This window comes from Tauraco erythrolophus, chromosome Z (genome assembly GCF_009769465.1).
Source record: "Tauraco erythrolophus isolate bTauEry1 chromosome Z, bTauEry1.pri, whole genome shotgun sequence".
NCBI classification, from domain to species: Eukaryota; Metazoa; Chordata; class Aves; order Musophagiformes; family Musophagidae; genus Tauraco; species Tauraco erythrolophus.
Window position 1 is genome coordinate 2,447,771 of NC_141496.1, and position 16,632 is coordinate 2,464,402.

At 49.0% G+C, this 16,632-nt stretch overlaps 1 protein-coding gene across 1 annotated transcript; it reads right to left on the bottom strand.

The window, feature by feature from the left end:
- Nucleotides 1-8,397: 8,397 nt before the first annotated feature.
- On the bottom strand, nucleotides 8,398-12,010 carry ELAC1 (elaC ribonuclease Z 1). Its single transcript, XM_009982984.2, has 3 exons — nucleotides 11,854-12,010; nucleotides 9,488-9,955; nucleotides 8,398-8,861 (listed from the first exon to the last, which is right to left on the bottom strand). The coding sequence occupies exons 1-3, from the start codon at nucleotides 12,008-12,010 to the stop codon at nucleotides 8,398-8,400; spliced, it is 1,089 nt and encodes a 362-aa protein (XP_009981286.2).
- Nucleotides 12,011-16,632: the final 4,622 nt, after the last annotated feature.

Here is a 16,632-nt window from a genome sequence, read left to right on the forward strand (position 1 = left end):
TCCCTCGCCTCAGCCGGCCCCGGTGCGGCGGAGCGGAGCGGAGCGGAGCGGGCCGGGCCTCCGCCCCCCCCCCGCCCGCCCTCCCCTCCCTTTGGGCGGCGCTCACGGGCCCGCGGCGCGGGGGAGGGGGGGACGCGGCCGCCCTGTGACGGCCGCCCCCGTCGCCGCCGCCGCCTTCGTGCTGCCGCTGCTGTTGTTGTTGTTGTTGTTGTTGTTGTTGTTGCCGCCGCGGCTCCGGCCGCTCGCGCTCCGCGGCCGCCGCCGACACGTCCAGCCGCCGCCGCGCATGCGCGACATCCGGGTAACTCCCTCCCCTCCCCGCCGCCGCCGCCACGGCCGAGCGCCTCCGCGACACCGCCCCCCCCCCCCCCCCCCCCCCCCCAACCCCGCCCCGCGCGGAGGCATTGCGCATGCGCGCCCGCCGTCCCGCGGTTAACGCGCCAAGGGCAGGCGGAGAGCGGGGCGGGCGGGCGCGGCCGGGGTTTATTTTTGTGGTTGGCATCGGGCGGCGGCGCGCCGCGCGGCGCTCCCGGGGCGCACGCTCGGCCGCGAAAAGGCAGAGCTCCAAAAACGCGGCCCCGGCGAGCGCGGGGGTCCGGAAAGGCGGCCCCCGTGAGTGCACACACCCCAAAATGCAACCGCCCGCAGTTCGAAGCCCTGCACAGGCGGCCCCAAGAAAGGCACAGCCCCACAAACACAACACCCACGAGTGCAAAGCTCGGCAAATGCAAACCCCGTGAAGTCCAAAGTCCCGCAAATGCAACCCCAAGAAATGCACAGCCCTGTAAGCGCCATCCCCGTAAGCGCAAAGCCCTGCCAACACAACCCCAACAGATGCACAGTTCCAAAAATGCAACCCCCATAAATATGAACCCCCACCAATGCAGCCCCCGTGAGTGAAAAACCCCACAAGTGCAACCCCAAGAAATGCACAGCCCTGGAAATGCCATCCCTGTAAGTGCGAAGCCCTGCAAACACAACCCCAACAGATGCACAGTTCCAAAAATGCAACCCCCCAAATATGAACCTGCACCGATGCAGCCCCCGTGAGCCTAAAACCCCACAAATGCAACCCCAAGAAATGCACAGCCCCATAAGTGCCATCCCCATAAGCGCAAAGCCCTGCAAACACAACCCCAACAGATGCACAGTTCCACAAACGCAACCCCCCCTAAATACGAACCCCCACCAGTGCAGCCCCATGAGTGTAAAACCCCACAAATGCAACCCCAACAAAGACTGGCCTGCAAAAGCAAGTGCTTTTCCCATTCCTCATCACCTTGTCCTGCGAAAGCAAACTCTCCAAAGGAATTCAGCTGAAAAGATCAATTTTTTTTAAACTAGAAAGTCGCACCTTTCTACTTTTGTGGTGTTGGGCCACCATTAGAACAGAAAACAGAAGGGAAAAGGTGCACAAAATACCATATCCGCTGGAAAACACGCTGGTTTTGCTAAACAAGCGAGGTGTTTGTCAAGGTCCTAGTGTGGTATCGCAGATACTTGGACAAGAACTAAGAATGATGGAAATTTTAACAAATCGTTATATTGTCACAGCAAAATTTCCTGCTCAAACTAGTAAGCCATTTATAGTCAATTCCACATCCTTGAGAAGATCTTGGTGATGAAAAGCAATGTAAAATGCTGCTATATTTGTCGTTTTTCCTGGGTAGATATAATTGAAGCCTCTTCACAGCAGGATTTGCTGAGTGCATTGCAAATTATCTATCTCTGGAGTTTTTGAAGTCCTACAGATGGGAGACGAGAGCTTCAGTTCAAAGGGGAACCTGTCCCCTGCAGGACGTGTGGACCACAGCACAGCAAATCCATGTGCTCACAAATTCTTGCCTACACCAGCACCTCCCCTTCCTCTCCAAGGAATATAATTAAAAAAAAAAAAAAAAAAAAAAAGAAATCATTAATTAATTTGCAATTTGTAAGTATGGTCGCTTCCCCCTCGCACTTGCAGAACCAGCTGCAGCCCCTCATCCAGGGAGACGATTTGCTGAAATACGGGGATGAAAACTGCAAAACGTTAACGCTGAGCACCAAGAAGTGTCATTTTCTGATTTCCCAGTGTTTGTGTCACGGCAAGTAGTAAGTCTAAATACAATATATTAAATTTCCTTCCATTGGCAACAGCCCTGGTTTGCTCTCAAGGCATGCCGTGAACCACATCCCACTGGGATGCCATGAGCTGCCGTTACTAACACGGCGTTTTAAGCACCGACAGGCAGCCGTCTCCACACGCAAAAAAAAAATTTTGTTTTTAAGGCTGGAGATGAAACGGCGTTGGGAAATTCGGTGCAATCTTTCATGGTGTTTCACAAGCAGGTGTGAGAGAGCTGCAAATTCAACAAGGACATCCCCAACGATGACACTGCAGCTGGGTTAGTGTCATTAATTCACGCCTATAGCACGTATTAAATCTGAAAAGATGCAAATTAGGTACCCCAAAAGTACCGTACGCATCGCGGTGACTCTCTACATTTATACACATGCCTGCTTTGAGGTTCATAAAGCAATCCTCCTGATGTCCTGCTCAACCAGATGGTGAGACATGGAATTTGGTGGTGCACGAGTTGTTGAGCTGGTGCCACCATCGGTCTCCGGTGCCCCGAGATCAGCGCGGTGTCCACGAGCCTCCGTGGGTGGTGGCCGCTGGGGACACGTGGCGAACCCCACAACTTCCAGCACACGAGGAAAGGACTGTCCTGGAGCTGTAAAGGGATGGGGGTGACCAACAGGTAGGTGCTTCACCAGGGAAGATGCCGAGCTTCTGCCTCGTATTTATCCAAAGCCAAACAGCTCCAGCAACAATTAGTCCTGGGAAGGACCTTTGTAGGCCATTAAGGTGATTTTGAAAGGCTGCAGAGGTACCATGTCCAACAAAATGGTACTTTTTCCAACCACCTAAACTCCTTTGAAGTCAAACATTTTTCAAACATCAAATGCTGGTCCTAGCAGGATCAATTTAACAGGTTGTGGTTTAGCATCCATCCCCTGCCCCCCCTCCCCAAAATGTTACTTTGATCAAACTTCTGCAACTTTTTCCAGCTCAAGATCCCAATCAATATGTTTTTATTATTAATAAAAAATGCATTAAGTTGTTCTAGTGACTATGTGCCAAACCACCGATTTCAGTGAGACCTGGATCAGCCCTACCACCTCGCCAGAAATTACATTTCTAGAATGAAACCATCTGAGGTAAATAATTGATACTCTTGTCCTTATAAATGAACATAATTCAGTAAAAGTAAATTATTTTAACAGTCTGTTTGAAAAAAAAAAATGCTCCCAAATGAAGATCTTGTTTCTTCTACACAGACTGATGAAGAGTCCCACCGTGGGCTATGGGGAGTGGTTGACAACAAGGCCTGAACCACCTCTAGCATCTGGGATCCTTTTCCCAGCTGGATTTAGAGCCCAGGGTCGATCTCAGGCTCTCCATCCTCGACACAGACTGCACCACACTCAGAGAACGTAGGTAGCTTATTTCTCAAACTTTTTTGCTTATTTCTCAAACTTTTTTGCAAGCTCATGGGGATCTCAGCAGAAGGAAGATCTGCCCTTGCTCCCTTTGGTCAGTGCCCATCAGCTACACGTAAAACTCAGGAACGTCTCTGCTGTTACAAAACTCTTCACGCCGTATTTCCTTCCCCCTCCTCTTTCTCGTAACATAAAAAGCTTCTTTCACAGTTTATCCAGTCCCTCCGCTGGTACCAGCTAAAAATGGAACCAAACTTAAGAGGAACTCTTCCAGGAAAGCAGAAGAATGTTTAAAATAAGTTATTCAAAGCTGAAAAAAAAAAAAAAAAAAAGTCATCTTTCTTCACATACCTGGAACTTGTTAAAAGACCCTCCCAGTCCTTACGTGACCACAGCAGAGTGCCTTACCTGCTGTCAGATGAAACACTCTCAGGCAGATGTATTTTAATGCAAAAGAATTCGGTTCTCTGGTAATTAACAAATGGTTAATGGAAAGATAAACTCATTGAGATAATAGGTGATTTATGGTCCCAATTTTTCTGTCCTTACTGGCGCACATGTTCCCATAAATTTAATTCAAGTCAGATTTATGACGTAATTTAGTATCCAGACTTAGAGAAGAAAGTGGGCCATGGTAAGCAGAGACACATGGGTCTGCTAAGAAAGAGACAACTATAACTTGATTGTAAATACTAAAACACATTAAAGTGAAAATACAGGAATTTCACGTAACTCCAGCACTAAGTGTACCCTCTTCCACCAACATAGCAAAAAAGAAACCATTTTAAAAAAGTAACAGCCACATAGTTAGTCTGGCCTTCAATATAGACCAGGCAACTTGCAGCTCTTCTTCTCAGCTGAGATGAAATGAGCATTTCCATCCCTGATGCTCCATACAGAATAAATAACCATAAAAAATGCACTAACACACCAACTCTGTGCAGCCTAACACTCAAAGAGGACCCAGCCTGCTGCTTCGTTTCGGTACTACCCTTCTCCCTGCTGTTCAGGGCTTTCAACTAGATTCAAAAGGGGAGGGGGGGAATATCAAGAATGATAAAGATATGCTGGAAATACCTGTAGAACAGAAGAAGGGAATTCCAGCCACTCCAGCCAGGAAGTCAGATCCATCTGGGGCTCAACTTAAATGCCTTTATGCCAATGTGCACAGCATGGGGAACAAGCAAGAGGAGTTAGAAGTGTGTGCGCGCCTGTTGGGGTATGATCTTATTGGCATCACGGAGACGTGGTGGGATGAATCCTATGACTGGAGTGTCAGAATAGAAGGGCACAGGCTCTTTAGGAAGGACAGGCAGGGGAGAAGAGGAGGAGGGGTTGCCCTCTATGTCAAGGACCAGCTGGAGTCCATGAAGCTGCACCTGGGGATGGATGAGGACCCGACTGAGAGCTTATGGGTCAGGATTAAAGGCAGAGCAGGGACAGGGGACATAGTAGTGGGGGTTTGCTACAGACCACCTCACCAGGAGGACCGAGTGGATGAGGCTCTCTACAGACAGATAGGAGCTGCCTCACGTTCACAAGCCCTGCTCCTACTGGGGGACTTCAACCACCCCGATATCTGTTGGAGGGACAACACAGCAAGGCACGGGCAATCCAGGAGGTTCCTGGAATGCGTGGATGATAACTTCCTCTCCAAGTGGTAGAGGAACCAACAAGGAGAGGTGCTTTGCTGGACCTTGTTCTCACCAACAAGGACGGGCTGGTGGGGAACGTGATGCTCAAGGGCAGCCTTGGCTGCAGTGATCATGAAATGGTAGAGTTCAAGACTCTTAGGGAAGCAAGGAGGATGCTCAGCAGGCTCACTACCCTGGATTTCAGGAAAGCAGACTTTGGCCTCTTCAGGGATCTCCTCGCTAGAGTACAAGGGGATGAGGCCCTGGCGGGAAGAGGGGCCCAAGAAAGCTGGTTAATATTCAAGGATCACCTCCTCCAAGCTCAGGAGCGGTGTATCCCAACAAAGAGAAAGTCAGGTAGGAACACCAGGAGGCCTGCATGGATGAACAAGGAGCTCCTGGACCAACTTGGACACAAAAAGAAGGCCTATAGGGGGTGGAAACAAGGACAGGCAGCCTGGGAAGAACACGGAGAAATTGTCCGAGCAACTAGAGATCAGGTTAGGAAAGCTAAAGCCCTGATAGAGTTAAATCTGGCCAGGGACATCAAGGGCAACAAGAAAAATTTCTATAGATACATCAGTGATAAAAAGAGATCTAGGGAAGATGTAGGCCCTCTCCAGAAGGAAACGGGGGACCTGGCCACCCAGGATATGGAGAAGGCTGAGGTTCTCAATGACCTCTTTGCCTCAGTCTTCACTGGTAAGAGCTTCAGCTGCACAGCCCAAGTCCCAGAAGGCAAAGGCAGGGACTGGGAGAATGAAGAACTGCCCACTGTAGGAGAAGACCAGGTTCGAGACCATCTTAAGAACCTGAAGGTGGACAAGTCCATGGGATCAGACGAGGTGCATCCGCAGGTCCTGAGGGAGCTGCTGATGAAGTTGCTAAGCCACTATCCATCATATTTCAGAAGTCGTGGCAATCTGGTGAAGTTCCCAATGACTGGAAAAAGGGAAACACGGCCCCCATCTTTAAAAAGGGGAAAAAAGAAGACCCAGGGAGCTACAGGCCAGTCAGTCTCACCTCTGTGCCTGGCAAGATCATGGAGCAGATCCTCCTGGTGACTACGCTAAGGCACATAGAAAATAAGGAGGTGATTGGTGACAGCCAACATGGCTTCACTAAGGGCTAATCCTGCCTGTCTAATTTGGTGGCCTTCTATGATGAGGTTACAGCATTGATGGATAGGGGAAGAGCAACTGACATCATCTACCTGGACTTATCCAAAGCATTTGATACTGTCCCACACGACATCCTTGTCTCTAAACTGGAAAGACATGGTTTTGATGGATGGACCAGTTGGTGGATAAGGAATTGGCTGGATGGTCACTCTCAAAGAGTTGTGGTCAACGGTTCAATGTCCAAGGGGAGGCCAGTGACGAGTGATGTTCCTCAGGGGTCAGTACTGGGACCAGTGCTATTTAACATCTTTGTTGGAGACATGGACAGTGGGATCGAGTGCACCCTCAGCAAGTTTGCAGATGACACCAAGCTGTGTGGTGTTGTGGACACGCTGGAGGGAAGGGATGCCATCCAGAGGGACCTTGACAGGCTGGAGAGATGGGCCTGTGAGAACCTCATGAAGTTCAACAAGGCCAAGTGCAAGGTCCTGCATGTGGGTCGGGGCAATCCCATGCACAAGTACAGGCTGGGCGAACAAGGGATTGAGAGCAGCCCTGAGGAGAAGGACTTGGGAGTGCTGGTGGATGAGAAGCTCAACATGAGCCGGCACCGTGCGCTGGCAGCCCAGAAAGCCAACCGTGTCCTGGGCTGCATCCAGAGCAGCGTGGGCAGCAGGTCGAGGGAGGTGATTCTGCCCCTCTGCTCTGCTCTCCTGACACCCCACCTGGAATACTGTGTTCAGCTCTGGAGTCCCCAACACAAGAAGGACATGGAGCTGCTGGAGCGGGTCCAGAGGAGGCCACAAACATGATCCGAAGGCTGGAGCACCTCTGCTATGGAGACAGGCTGAGAGAGTTGGGGCTGTTCAGCCTGGAGAAGAGAAGGCTCCAGGGTGATCTTATAGCAGCCTTCCAGTACCTAAAGGGGCTATAGGAAAGCTGGAGAGGGGCTTTGGACAAGGGTGTGTAGTGACAGGACAAGGGGCAATGGATTTAAACTGAAAGAGGGCAGATTTAGATTAGATCTAAGGAAGAAATTCTTCCCTTTGAGGGTGGTGAGGCACTGGAACAGGTTGCCCAGAGAAGTTGTGGCTGCCCCATCCCTGGCAGTGTTCAAGGCCAGGTTGGATGAGGCTTTGGGCAACCTGGTGTAGTGGAGGGTGTCCCTGCCCATGGCAGGGGGGCTGGAACTGGATGATCTTTGAGGTCCCTTCCAACCCAAACCATTCTGTGATGCTATGATTCTATAAAGTTGGTCTACATGTCCCTTAACTGAAAGAATAAAGTCACTGCAGAAACAGACTGAGCTGTAGCTGAAATTCCTCCTTTAGGGGTATTTCTACAAAGAGAAACATGCTTTTAGTAGGATAATTTGTCTTTGAAAATGCACTTGGAGGAACACTTTAGGAAAGACTACTTGTCATCTGCCTAAAGACTTTCAGAGCATACTTCTGGAACTTAACTCATGCAAGGAACAGGTATGCAAAGTCAGGGCTCACACTTCAGAGCTTTAAATTAATCAAATTGTTAAAGAATGATTCACTTCTGACAGGAAGCCTAAACTATATTTACGAGAAAACTTCGTGTGCTAAGGGAGAATTAAAAGAGCTCCTCAGCCTGAGCGTAGCAACACCCCCAGCTACAAACACTTGGCAGAGTTATAAATACTTTATTAGTTTCGGTGTAATTTCCCCTTACACAGAAATCGGGTAGCAGCCACAAAACACTGCGTACAGGTCTGAAATATCCCAGCCTTAATAATTCCAAAGGTTGTAGCAGGCACAATAAATTCTGGTGCACAGCCCTTCCTGAGGGCAGCATCCAGCCCAAGGATGCAGTGCCCTGTGGTCCAAGGAAAACCCGCGGGCTGTGAAGGCTTCAGCCAGCCTACGCGCCGGGTATCTGCGGAGGCTACGTGTCCAAAACCATCACTTAGAAATTTATTCCACGTTCCAGACGTTTCGGTATCCTTTTTTTTTATTGCTTTACAAAAGCCATGCTAACTGTACCTGGTACTCTCTCCAGTTTGCAACGGTTCTCCGCGTGCCACAGAAGAGAACCAGTTTGGATACCAGAAACCCTGCCACTATTTTGAAGTGCTATCCAACACCATCCTACCTTACGTCTCCGTACAGAGCCTGCTAACACCGCTACTTTCACTTTTTCATTGGAATTTCTATTGTCATGAAATCCTCAGCCAGTGTTACTTCTTGCCCACCTAACACTGACTCTGCCTGTCTCTTCAGCTCGGTGACGTCCGCGTCTCCCTCGCCTCTCTGAGCAGCTGGTTTATACCTCTGGCTGAAGTGAGTCAAAACCAGCTTCTTAACTTTACACAACCTGGCAAAATCCGATGCCGTTTTCGGAGTGCTATGACCATGCTCTCTGGCCTTCTCCTCTTGGGTATCGTCCAGCGTGGCTTCGTGTATCAGGACATCCGCTCCAGCGCAAAGCTTCACGGCCGCATCTCCCACCACCCCGGAACAATCCCCCAAAATGCAAATTTTTCTTCCAGGAATAGGGTCTTCTAAGACGTCTGAAGGAGAAATCGTTACTCCATTTTCTAGAACGACTGCAGTTCCGTTCTTCAGTTTCCCATATAAAGGACCTGGTTGAACTCCTGGTAAACAACAGCAGGAGAGTCCATTAGGTATTGTGATGAGTGTCAGGCTTAAAAAAAAATAATCACTTAAGAAGAGATAGGCTGTATATAGGGCTGTATGAGTGAAAAAATACAAGCTCAATATAAGTAACAACTGATATTTCACACACTTCATACAAATAAAGAGCTTGTAGTGTTAGCAGGAAGTGTGTTTGAAGGAAAGCTGCATTCTTCATATTAAAGTGAATAAAGTCATGCAAGTACACTGGCCATACATCTCCCTGAAAGCCACATTATGCTTTCTAAACTGTTAATATCTGAACTTGTTTGCTCTTCTCAGTTTGAGAATAGCCTGCAATACAAATTGGCATTAGTGTTACACACCAATTCAGGCTGCTGCCCTGGTATGAAACGTTCAAATGTCTTTAATAGAAAAAGGAAAATTGAATTAAAATGGATTACAAAGAGAGAGGGCAGGTCTGATTTACTAGAACCCCTAGAAAGGTGGTCGTAAAAATAATTTCGGCTGCCTGTGAACCCAATTTTGTTAACATTTGCTGAAAACTGGAGCTACTACTCAGCTTGAACATGTGCATTTATGCATTTAAAAATTAAAAAAAGGAAAAATAAGTCAAAGTGGTTACCAAGGTCTTTCAGTTTCTGTACATTGAGTTTACCAGCCCGGGGCTTCTCTTCCACCACAAAGCCAAAGGAAGGAATGCGGTGAAATAGGCGAAATGCTTTCAGAACCAGCTGCTCATCCTCAACCAGCAAGTAAGAGTTTTCTACTGGATCCAGGTGGAGTAGTCTCCCTTCTGCTCCCTGGGGAGATGCCTCATCTCTGTCCAAGTAAGAAAAGTCTTTAAATTCTTCTGCGGGGCACTGGTCCCGTGTAGGTACCAGTTCATGAACTGTGTAGGGAAAGAGGAGTTGCGAGTGGGAGAGCTCCATACTCCTCCAGATGAAGTTTCGTAGTCCTAATGGTCCGTAAATATCAACAGGTGGTTTGTTTGGGTCAGGACTGCTTTGGAGGCTAAGGGTACACAGCAGGCCAGGAAGTCCAAAAAAGTGGTCACCGTGAAGATGAGTTATGAAAATCTTGGTAATTCTGCCTATTGATGAGAACAACAGGAAGAGAAAAACAAATCAGAAAAAGATAGGAGAATAAACGAACGCCGTAACAACTCAGAAATAATCACTTTTTCACAAGGAGTAAGAAATAAGGAAGGAGGGAAATTAAAATAAAACCAGTGTTTAAGAAATAAATCCCAAACCACAAAGTATTTTCTTTCCACAGCGGCGGTAAGTTTCCACACAAGGTTTATTTTGGCTTGATTTGTCAAGAGAAGATGGCCGAGATGGAAGTTTTAGTTGCTTCTAAGCAAAACGTTCTACAAGCATGCAACAGAATGGGCTGGTGACATCTGCCATGTTAAAATGAAACAAAATGCTGGAAAGTGGTTGTGCTTTCATACATTACATGGGAACTGCAGGCTAATGAGAAACATAAAATGGAATCTGTGTTGTTCCTAGTTTTGTATCTAGCACATGAAATGAACATACTTTTTTTTTTTTAAAAAAAAAAAGCATCCAGTTTTCATTTCAAAGTTTTTCAAAAGGCAAGAAGCCCACGGTTCCTGACTGGTTTGTTTCTAACAGATGAAAAACTGAACTTAAAGACTTGGGCTTTGTTTTGCATCTGAGTTGGTCTCACTCCAGCTCTCAGGCAGCGAGCCCTGCCCTTGCTCGATTGAAAAAGCCCAGAATTTTCTCTCATCACAGACACGTGTACTTTAATCAGGCTGCCTCGGTCTCTTCTGCCAGCCGAGTTCCCGCTCCCTCGCAGTAATGCATTTTCTCCAGCATCTCTTAGGACTGAGCAGTAAGAAGGACAGAATATCCTTGTTTTGATTTAAGAACGGATTAGTAAAAATCAGTAAATTAGCAGTCTATTCACTTGGTCATTACATCCCCTGATAGCTTCAGATTTTGGCAGAGCAGGAGGCTGGTTTGCTGTCTATAATTGATAACTCCATCTTTACCACTTGAGAGTCAGAAGTCTGCTCTGGCTGCTGTAGGCTGCAAAAGCACAGCGACTGCAGGCAAGTCTGGTTCCTCCTTCATTTGCCAAGATGTAAGAGTTACCATGAACACCTAGGACTTGACTTGAAAACAAAAGCACAACATGTGTTGACAGGAAGACTCACAGCAGGTATTCTCCAGAGCTGTCTTCGAATACAAACTGTTCCAGTTTAAAGCTCGTCTGCGGTCCTCGTTTGAAATTACGAAGCCTGAGAAATTAAACTCGGGGGAGTTTGGCTCTTGAGCACAATTCTTTACCAAAGGGCAACCAAGGACTACTGAGCAGCAGGTTCAGCAGCCACCACCCATACGCAGGTGATGCTCACGCGTGTTTATAGAATCACAGAATCATAGAATGGTTAGGGCTGGAAGGGACCTTCAAAGGTCATCTAGTCCAACCCCCCTGCAAGGAACAGGGATATCTCCAACTAGATCAGGTTGCTCAGGGCCTCGTCCAACCTGGCCTTGAACGTCTCCAGGGATGGAGCATCCACCACCTCTCTGGGCAACCTGTTCCAGTGTTCTACAACTCTCATGGTAAAAAATTTTTTCCTAATATCCAACCTGAATCTACCTCCCTCTATTTTAAAACCATTACCCCTTGTCCTATCACAACAGGCCCTCCTGAACAGCCTCTCCCCATCTTTCCTGTAGGCCCCCTTGAGGTACTGGAAGACCGCTATAAGGTCACCCTGGAGCCTCCTCTTCTCCAGGCTGAACAGCCCCAACTCTTTCAGCCTGTCCTCATAGGAAAGGTGCTCCAGCCCTCTTATCATCTTCGTGGCCCTCCTCTGGACCCTCTCCAACTGGTCCATGTCCTTCTTTTAGCACATATTCAAATAACACGAGCACGAGGACGAGGTATTTTGGTTAGGTCTCATGAGACTTTTCCCCTTCCCTCATCACAACACCCTTCAACAGCACAAACCTGCCTTGAGGTGGCTCTTCATGAACTGTGTCTGCGTTCCCTCTCCGCAGTCGAAGAGCCAGCACTCTCCTTCCCTGCGGACCACTAGCGCCGATGCTCCCCTTGCTGGAGAAGGGTACGCTGAGCCTGTGCCAAGGAAAGTTATATCCATCGACATTTTAAGGGTATTGGTACGCCACCTGAAAGAGAGATTTTGAGCCGCTGAGAAAGAAAAAACATTATGCTGAGAAAGAAAAAAACGTTTGTGTTTTAAATGAAGGTGTCCTCCGTACTTTAGTGTGAGGATCAAACTCCCCTTCCTTTAAAAAATAAAACTTCCCTGGAGGGGGATGTGACTTTCAGACAACACAATATTTACAGGGACAAGATTTCCTATCGATGGAAAGTTGCCAACAACGCAGCCCAAACATAGGACCTTCGCTCGTCACCTAAACAAACAGCCCTAACGAGCCGGAAACGCTCAAATCCTTACATTCCTTATTATTTCTTTGCTTCATTTAAACTCTGAATTTTCCTGCGTGCGCTTTCCTCGGAAAGCCTTTTGAGAATGACGAACACCCAACAGCCGCTGCTGACATTTAAACCCTGCTCCTGGACGTGCGGGGCGAACATCTGCTCCCCTAAAAACCACCCCGGAGACCGGGAGAGGCAGGAGCGACCCCATCGACTTTCCCTTTCCAACGGCGTCCCCGGGAGCCGCCCGCGTCCCACCGCGCGTGGGCGCGGAGCGGGGAACCAAACGCCGCGGAACCTGCGCGTCGCCTGAAGGATGCGCGGCGCATCCCGGGACACCGACCGCTCCAGGGGGTCCCATTGTTTATGGAGCTGCTGTCTGCACCAGGATACCGGGAGGAGCCTGGCCACCCCGCCGGGGCAGGACACCCCTGGGAAAGCTGCTGGAGGGGCAGGATTTCCAAGCGCACGACTCCCGCCTGGCGGGGCGGGCTCTTCTCCATCCCGAGTCTCCCCGCGCTTTGTTCCCACCTCCTTTTCCGGCGGATGATTCCCACTTCCCTTCGAACTCCGGCTGCCTCCGCGGCTTCTGAGACCTTTCCGGCCAAAACACCGTGATTTCCGCAGAAAATCAACACCCTCCCGAAGCAGCGCCCTCCCCCTCCCCGCCGGCCCTCCCCCGCGCACCCAGGCGCGACGTGCGCGTACCCGGCCTCGGGGGGGGCGCGTACCCGGCCCCGGGCGGAGCGGGGCCGCTGCACCGGGAGGGGTTCGCTCGGAAAAGGCGGAACGATGCGGCCCGGCCCCCCCCCCCCCCCCCTCTCCCCCCCCCCCCCTCTCCCCCCCCGCGCCGCGGCGGGCCGGGAAGGGCGGGGGGCGGGCGGAGAGCAGCGGGCGCTGCCCCCGGGGGGCAGCCGAGGCACCGGCGGGGGGTCCGGGGGGCGGGAAGGGACCCTCCCCGGCCACGGGCCGCTGCCAGACCCCGGTTTTTTAATTATTTGTTAACACGCGGGCGTGGGTCCCCTCCAGTCCCTTTTGAGAAGGTCCTTTGTAAGGTGCTGGCAGGCAGGCAGTGTTGTAGAAAAGTTCTCTTTGAGAGAAAATTTTTAATTTCTTTACTTACAGCCTAAGCGCCTGTTTTGTTCGTTATTTGCAAGAGGCAAAAGGGAAAAAAAAAAGGGAAATAACGTCAGTGGTTTCGGCAATTCTGTATAGGTCGAGCGTTACTGTTTCGGAATAAACAAAATCAAATGTAATTTAGGCAAAGGGAATGCATTTTACTAAGAAAATAGAAGACCAGAACACACATTTCAATAGAGTTACAGCATTATAAAGGAGGAAAAAAAACCCAACCAGTTCACATTTAAATACAATTTTAGTTTCAGCTGAGCAATGACCCTCCCAGGTGAAGTCAACCTCGGACAGAACTGTTCTCACAAGCACTGCACTCGTTTATTTGTGTAAGGTAGGTACGTTTAAGATAGAAATAAACGTAAATTATTTTGGCATTTTATTTCTTGACAAATGTGTTCGTGTAGTCATAGAATCCTAGAATGGTTTGGGTTGGAAGGGACCTCAAAGGATCATCTAGCTCCAACCCCCCTGCCATGGGCAGGGACGTGTCCTAGAAGTGTTTTTTATTTCCATTTTCATCAGAAAGGAACTACTTAAAGGACAGATAAAGCCAAAGGTCCTCAGAGAGTTCAGTTCAATCCAGCACCCGCTTCGTGTACAGGGAATATAAACACACATCGCAAAGCTCCTGCCCCGCACGCAGAACGCTTGCTGGAAGAGAGCTTTTCACGCCAGCTGTAGCCATGGCCAACCATGCCTGGATTCCCCATGCACCATCCAGCTGCTAGCACACGTCCCTCTGGAGAAGGCACGAGTAAGCTGCATCCTCACCGAGTGCTGCAGTTCGGGAAGCGAAGGCAGGAGGCAGAGGCGTAAAGCACGCTGAATTTTCCTCGCAGCTCACCCAGAACATCTGCAAGCTGGTAACGTGTATTTCGGGAGTAGGTAGGTAGGTCAAGGTAGATCCATACAGAACGAGATGTCCTTTCCCCAGCGGCAACTGCACTACGTTGCTCAAATTCGGCTGCCAAGGGGGTGCAATTAGAGCTTTGCTCTGGATTTTCTCCTTGCTCCAGTGTTCAGCGTAACAGCAGTCCCTGCCTATTGCAAACGGCAGTTGGGAGTACATGAAGTCTTAAAAAAAGTCCAGAAATAACAGTGGTTTTCTCAAAACTCAGGAACAGCACTTACAGCCGAGACAGGATTTCGAACTGAACCGTTCCTACACGCCAGTCTGACAGTCTCGTAGATACCTGTATCCACAGGTGCTCAAACCTGCACCTTTGAAGGCAAAAAGACCCGGAGCAAGCCCCAAAATGGAAGAAGACAACTTGGATTTACTTAGGCCCAGAGCCAGCTGAACTAAAATTCACAGTTGTAGCTGTACGACAGTCATCTCCTACAGGGAGCAGTCACTGAATAGGACTCTTGATGAAAAACTACAAGGTGTATCACTTATTTTCCTTAATTACAGTTACTACCAGAGGAGTGTGACAAAGGGTTACTTTACTCCCTCCTGCAAAACAGCGTGCTGGAAACAACAGTAGAGAGAAGAGACACACCTGCAGGAAACCTACTGAACATCGATCTGGACGCGAAGTGTCGCTTCGTTTTAGGCTCAGAAAACAAACACAACGTCATGAAACATCACTGTTCACAAGCATAACCAAGTACTTATGTGACGAGTCACGTTTGGGTTTTAAAACACATCAGACACATTTTAATAGTCTTCCTTTACATGGCAACCGTGGGCATATGCTTCAGGAACATACAAGCCTTTGGAACATCTTTGAAGGAGAACACACACATCTCATAAAAAAAAGGCTGCACTCCTTTAGCGACCCTTCTTCTCCCCTAGACATTTCCATACATTGCTGCCAAGAGGCTCAGTTCTGCTCCTGTTGATTTTAAGGAAGCGAGTCTTGGGTCATTGCTGGAAAAGCCTGAGCTACTGACCTCAGTGGGAGCTTCTGATCCTCTCGTAAGTGTTCTGTACATCCAGAATAGTATCCTCACAGAACAGACATGAAAGACAGACTGCTGTACCATTCAGAAGGCAAAAGTCAGCAGGGTTGAAGAGCTAGAACGTTAGTCATCCTTTACCTGCTATGTTTTTTTAGAGAATGGCGTAAGCTTAACTTACGCTGTGCATCACAAAACACATCCTGGTGCTAACCTTTTCCCTTTGCATACTGTGAAAGAGAATTTTCTTCATAGATAAAGACATGTTGATGCTTTTGAATAAGTCAGCAAATAGAAAAAATCAGGTTAAGTAGAATACAAAAAAGGACACTGTAGTTCCTTACTAAGTGGCCAGTTGTAATTATCATAGAATCACAGAACGGTTTGGGATGGAAGGGACCTCAAAGATCACCCAGTTCCAACCCCCTGCCATGGGCAGGGACACCCTCCACTACACCAGGTTGCTCAAAGCCTCATCCAACCTGGCCTTGAACACTTCCAGGGAATTACTGAAAGATTAATTAGATCTGAAGAATAAGCAAACCCAAAGACAAATCTATGCGTTTTATTTAAAAAAACAAACAAACAAAAAAACCAACTCAAACTGAAAAAGATGAAAAGGAGAATGAAATGCACTTAAAACCTTGTGAGCTGACACGTTACCTGTTGCTAATGGAAAACAACGGCTGTGCATGAAAGGTAAAATTCCGCCGTGTCTATATTGCAAGCTACAGATGATCCACAGAACCTGATCAAACGATGTCCACAGGTGCCTATGGATAGAGGAAGCCAACTGGTACCACTTAGATGCCTAGGTGGGACGGGTTATGGACAGACACAGTCAGGCCTTCTCTGCTCTAGAGCTCCGACACACCTGCTGCCCCGTCGGGGCAGGGCTGTATTGCAGCCGGAGCCCCCAGGTCAGTCACAGGCTTTTTCCTCACCTGCGCAGCGGGGTTTCCAGAAAAATTACACAGGAATGTTTGTACTTGGGGAAAATCCCACTGCTGGCTAGCCCTCAACAATCCCTCTTGGTAGGTGCTCACAGACAGCAGGAAGCCCGTGCTGGAAAGGGAAAGGACTGCGCTTCGCGAAACGAGCATCTTCCCTCGGCTCCGGAGCGGCCGCTGCGGTTTTCCCGCGCTGCGCGGGAGCTCCCTCCGGGAGCCGACACCGCTCCTGCCCAAAGCCAAGAGTCCTGCTGCGCGCAGGTAACGCCGTTTTCCCGAGGGTCAGGTTTTCCTTTGAAAAAGGAAAGGAAAGGTTTTCCTTTGACCCTTTTTATCAGCT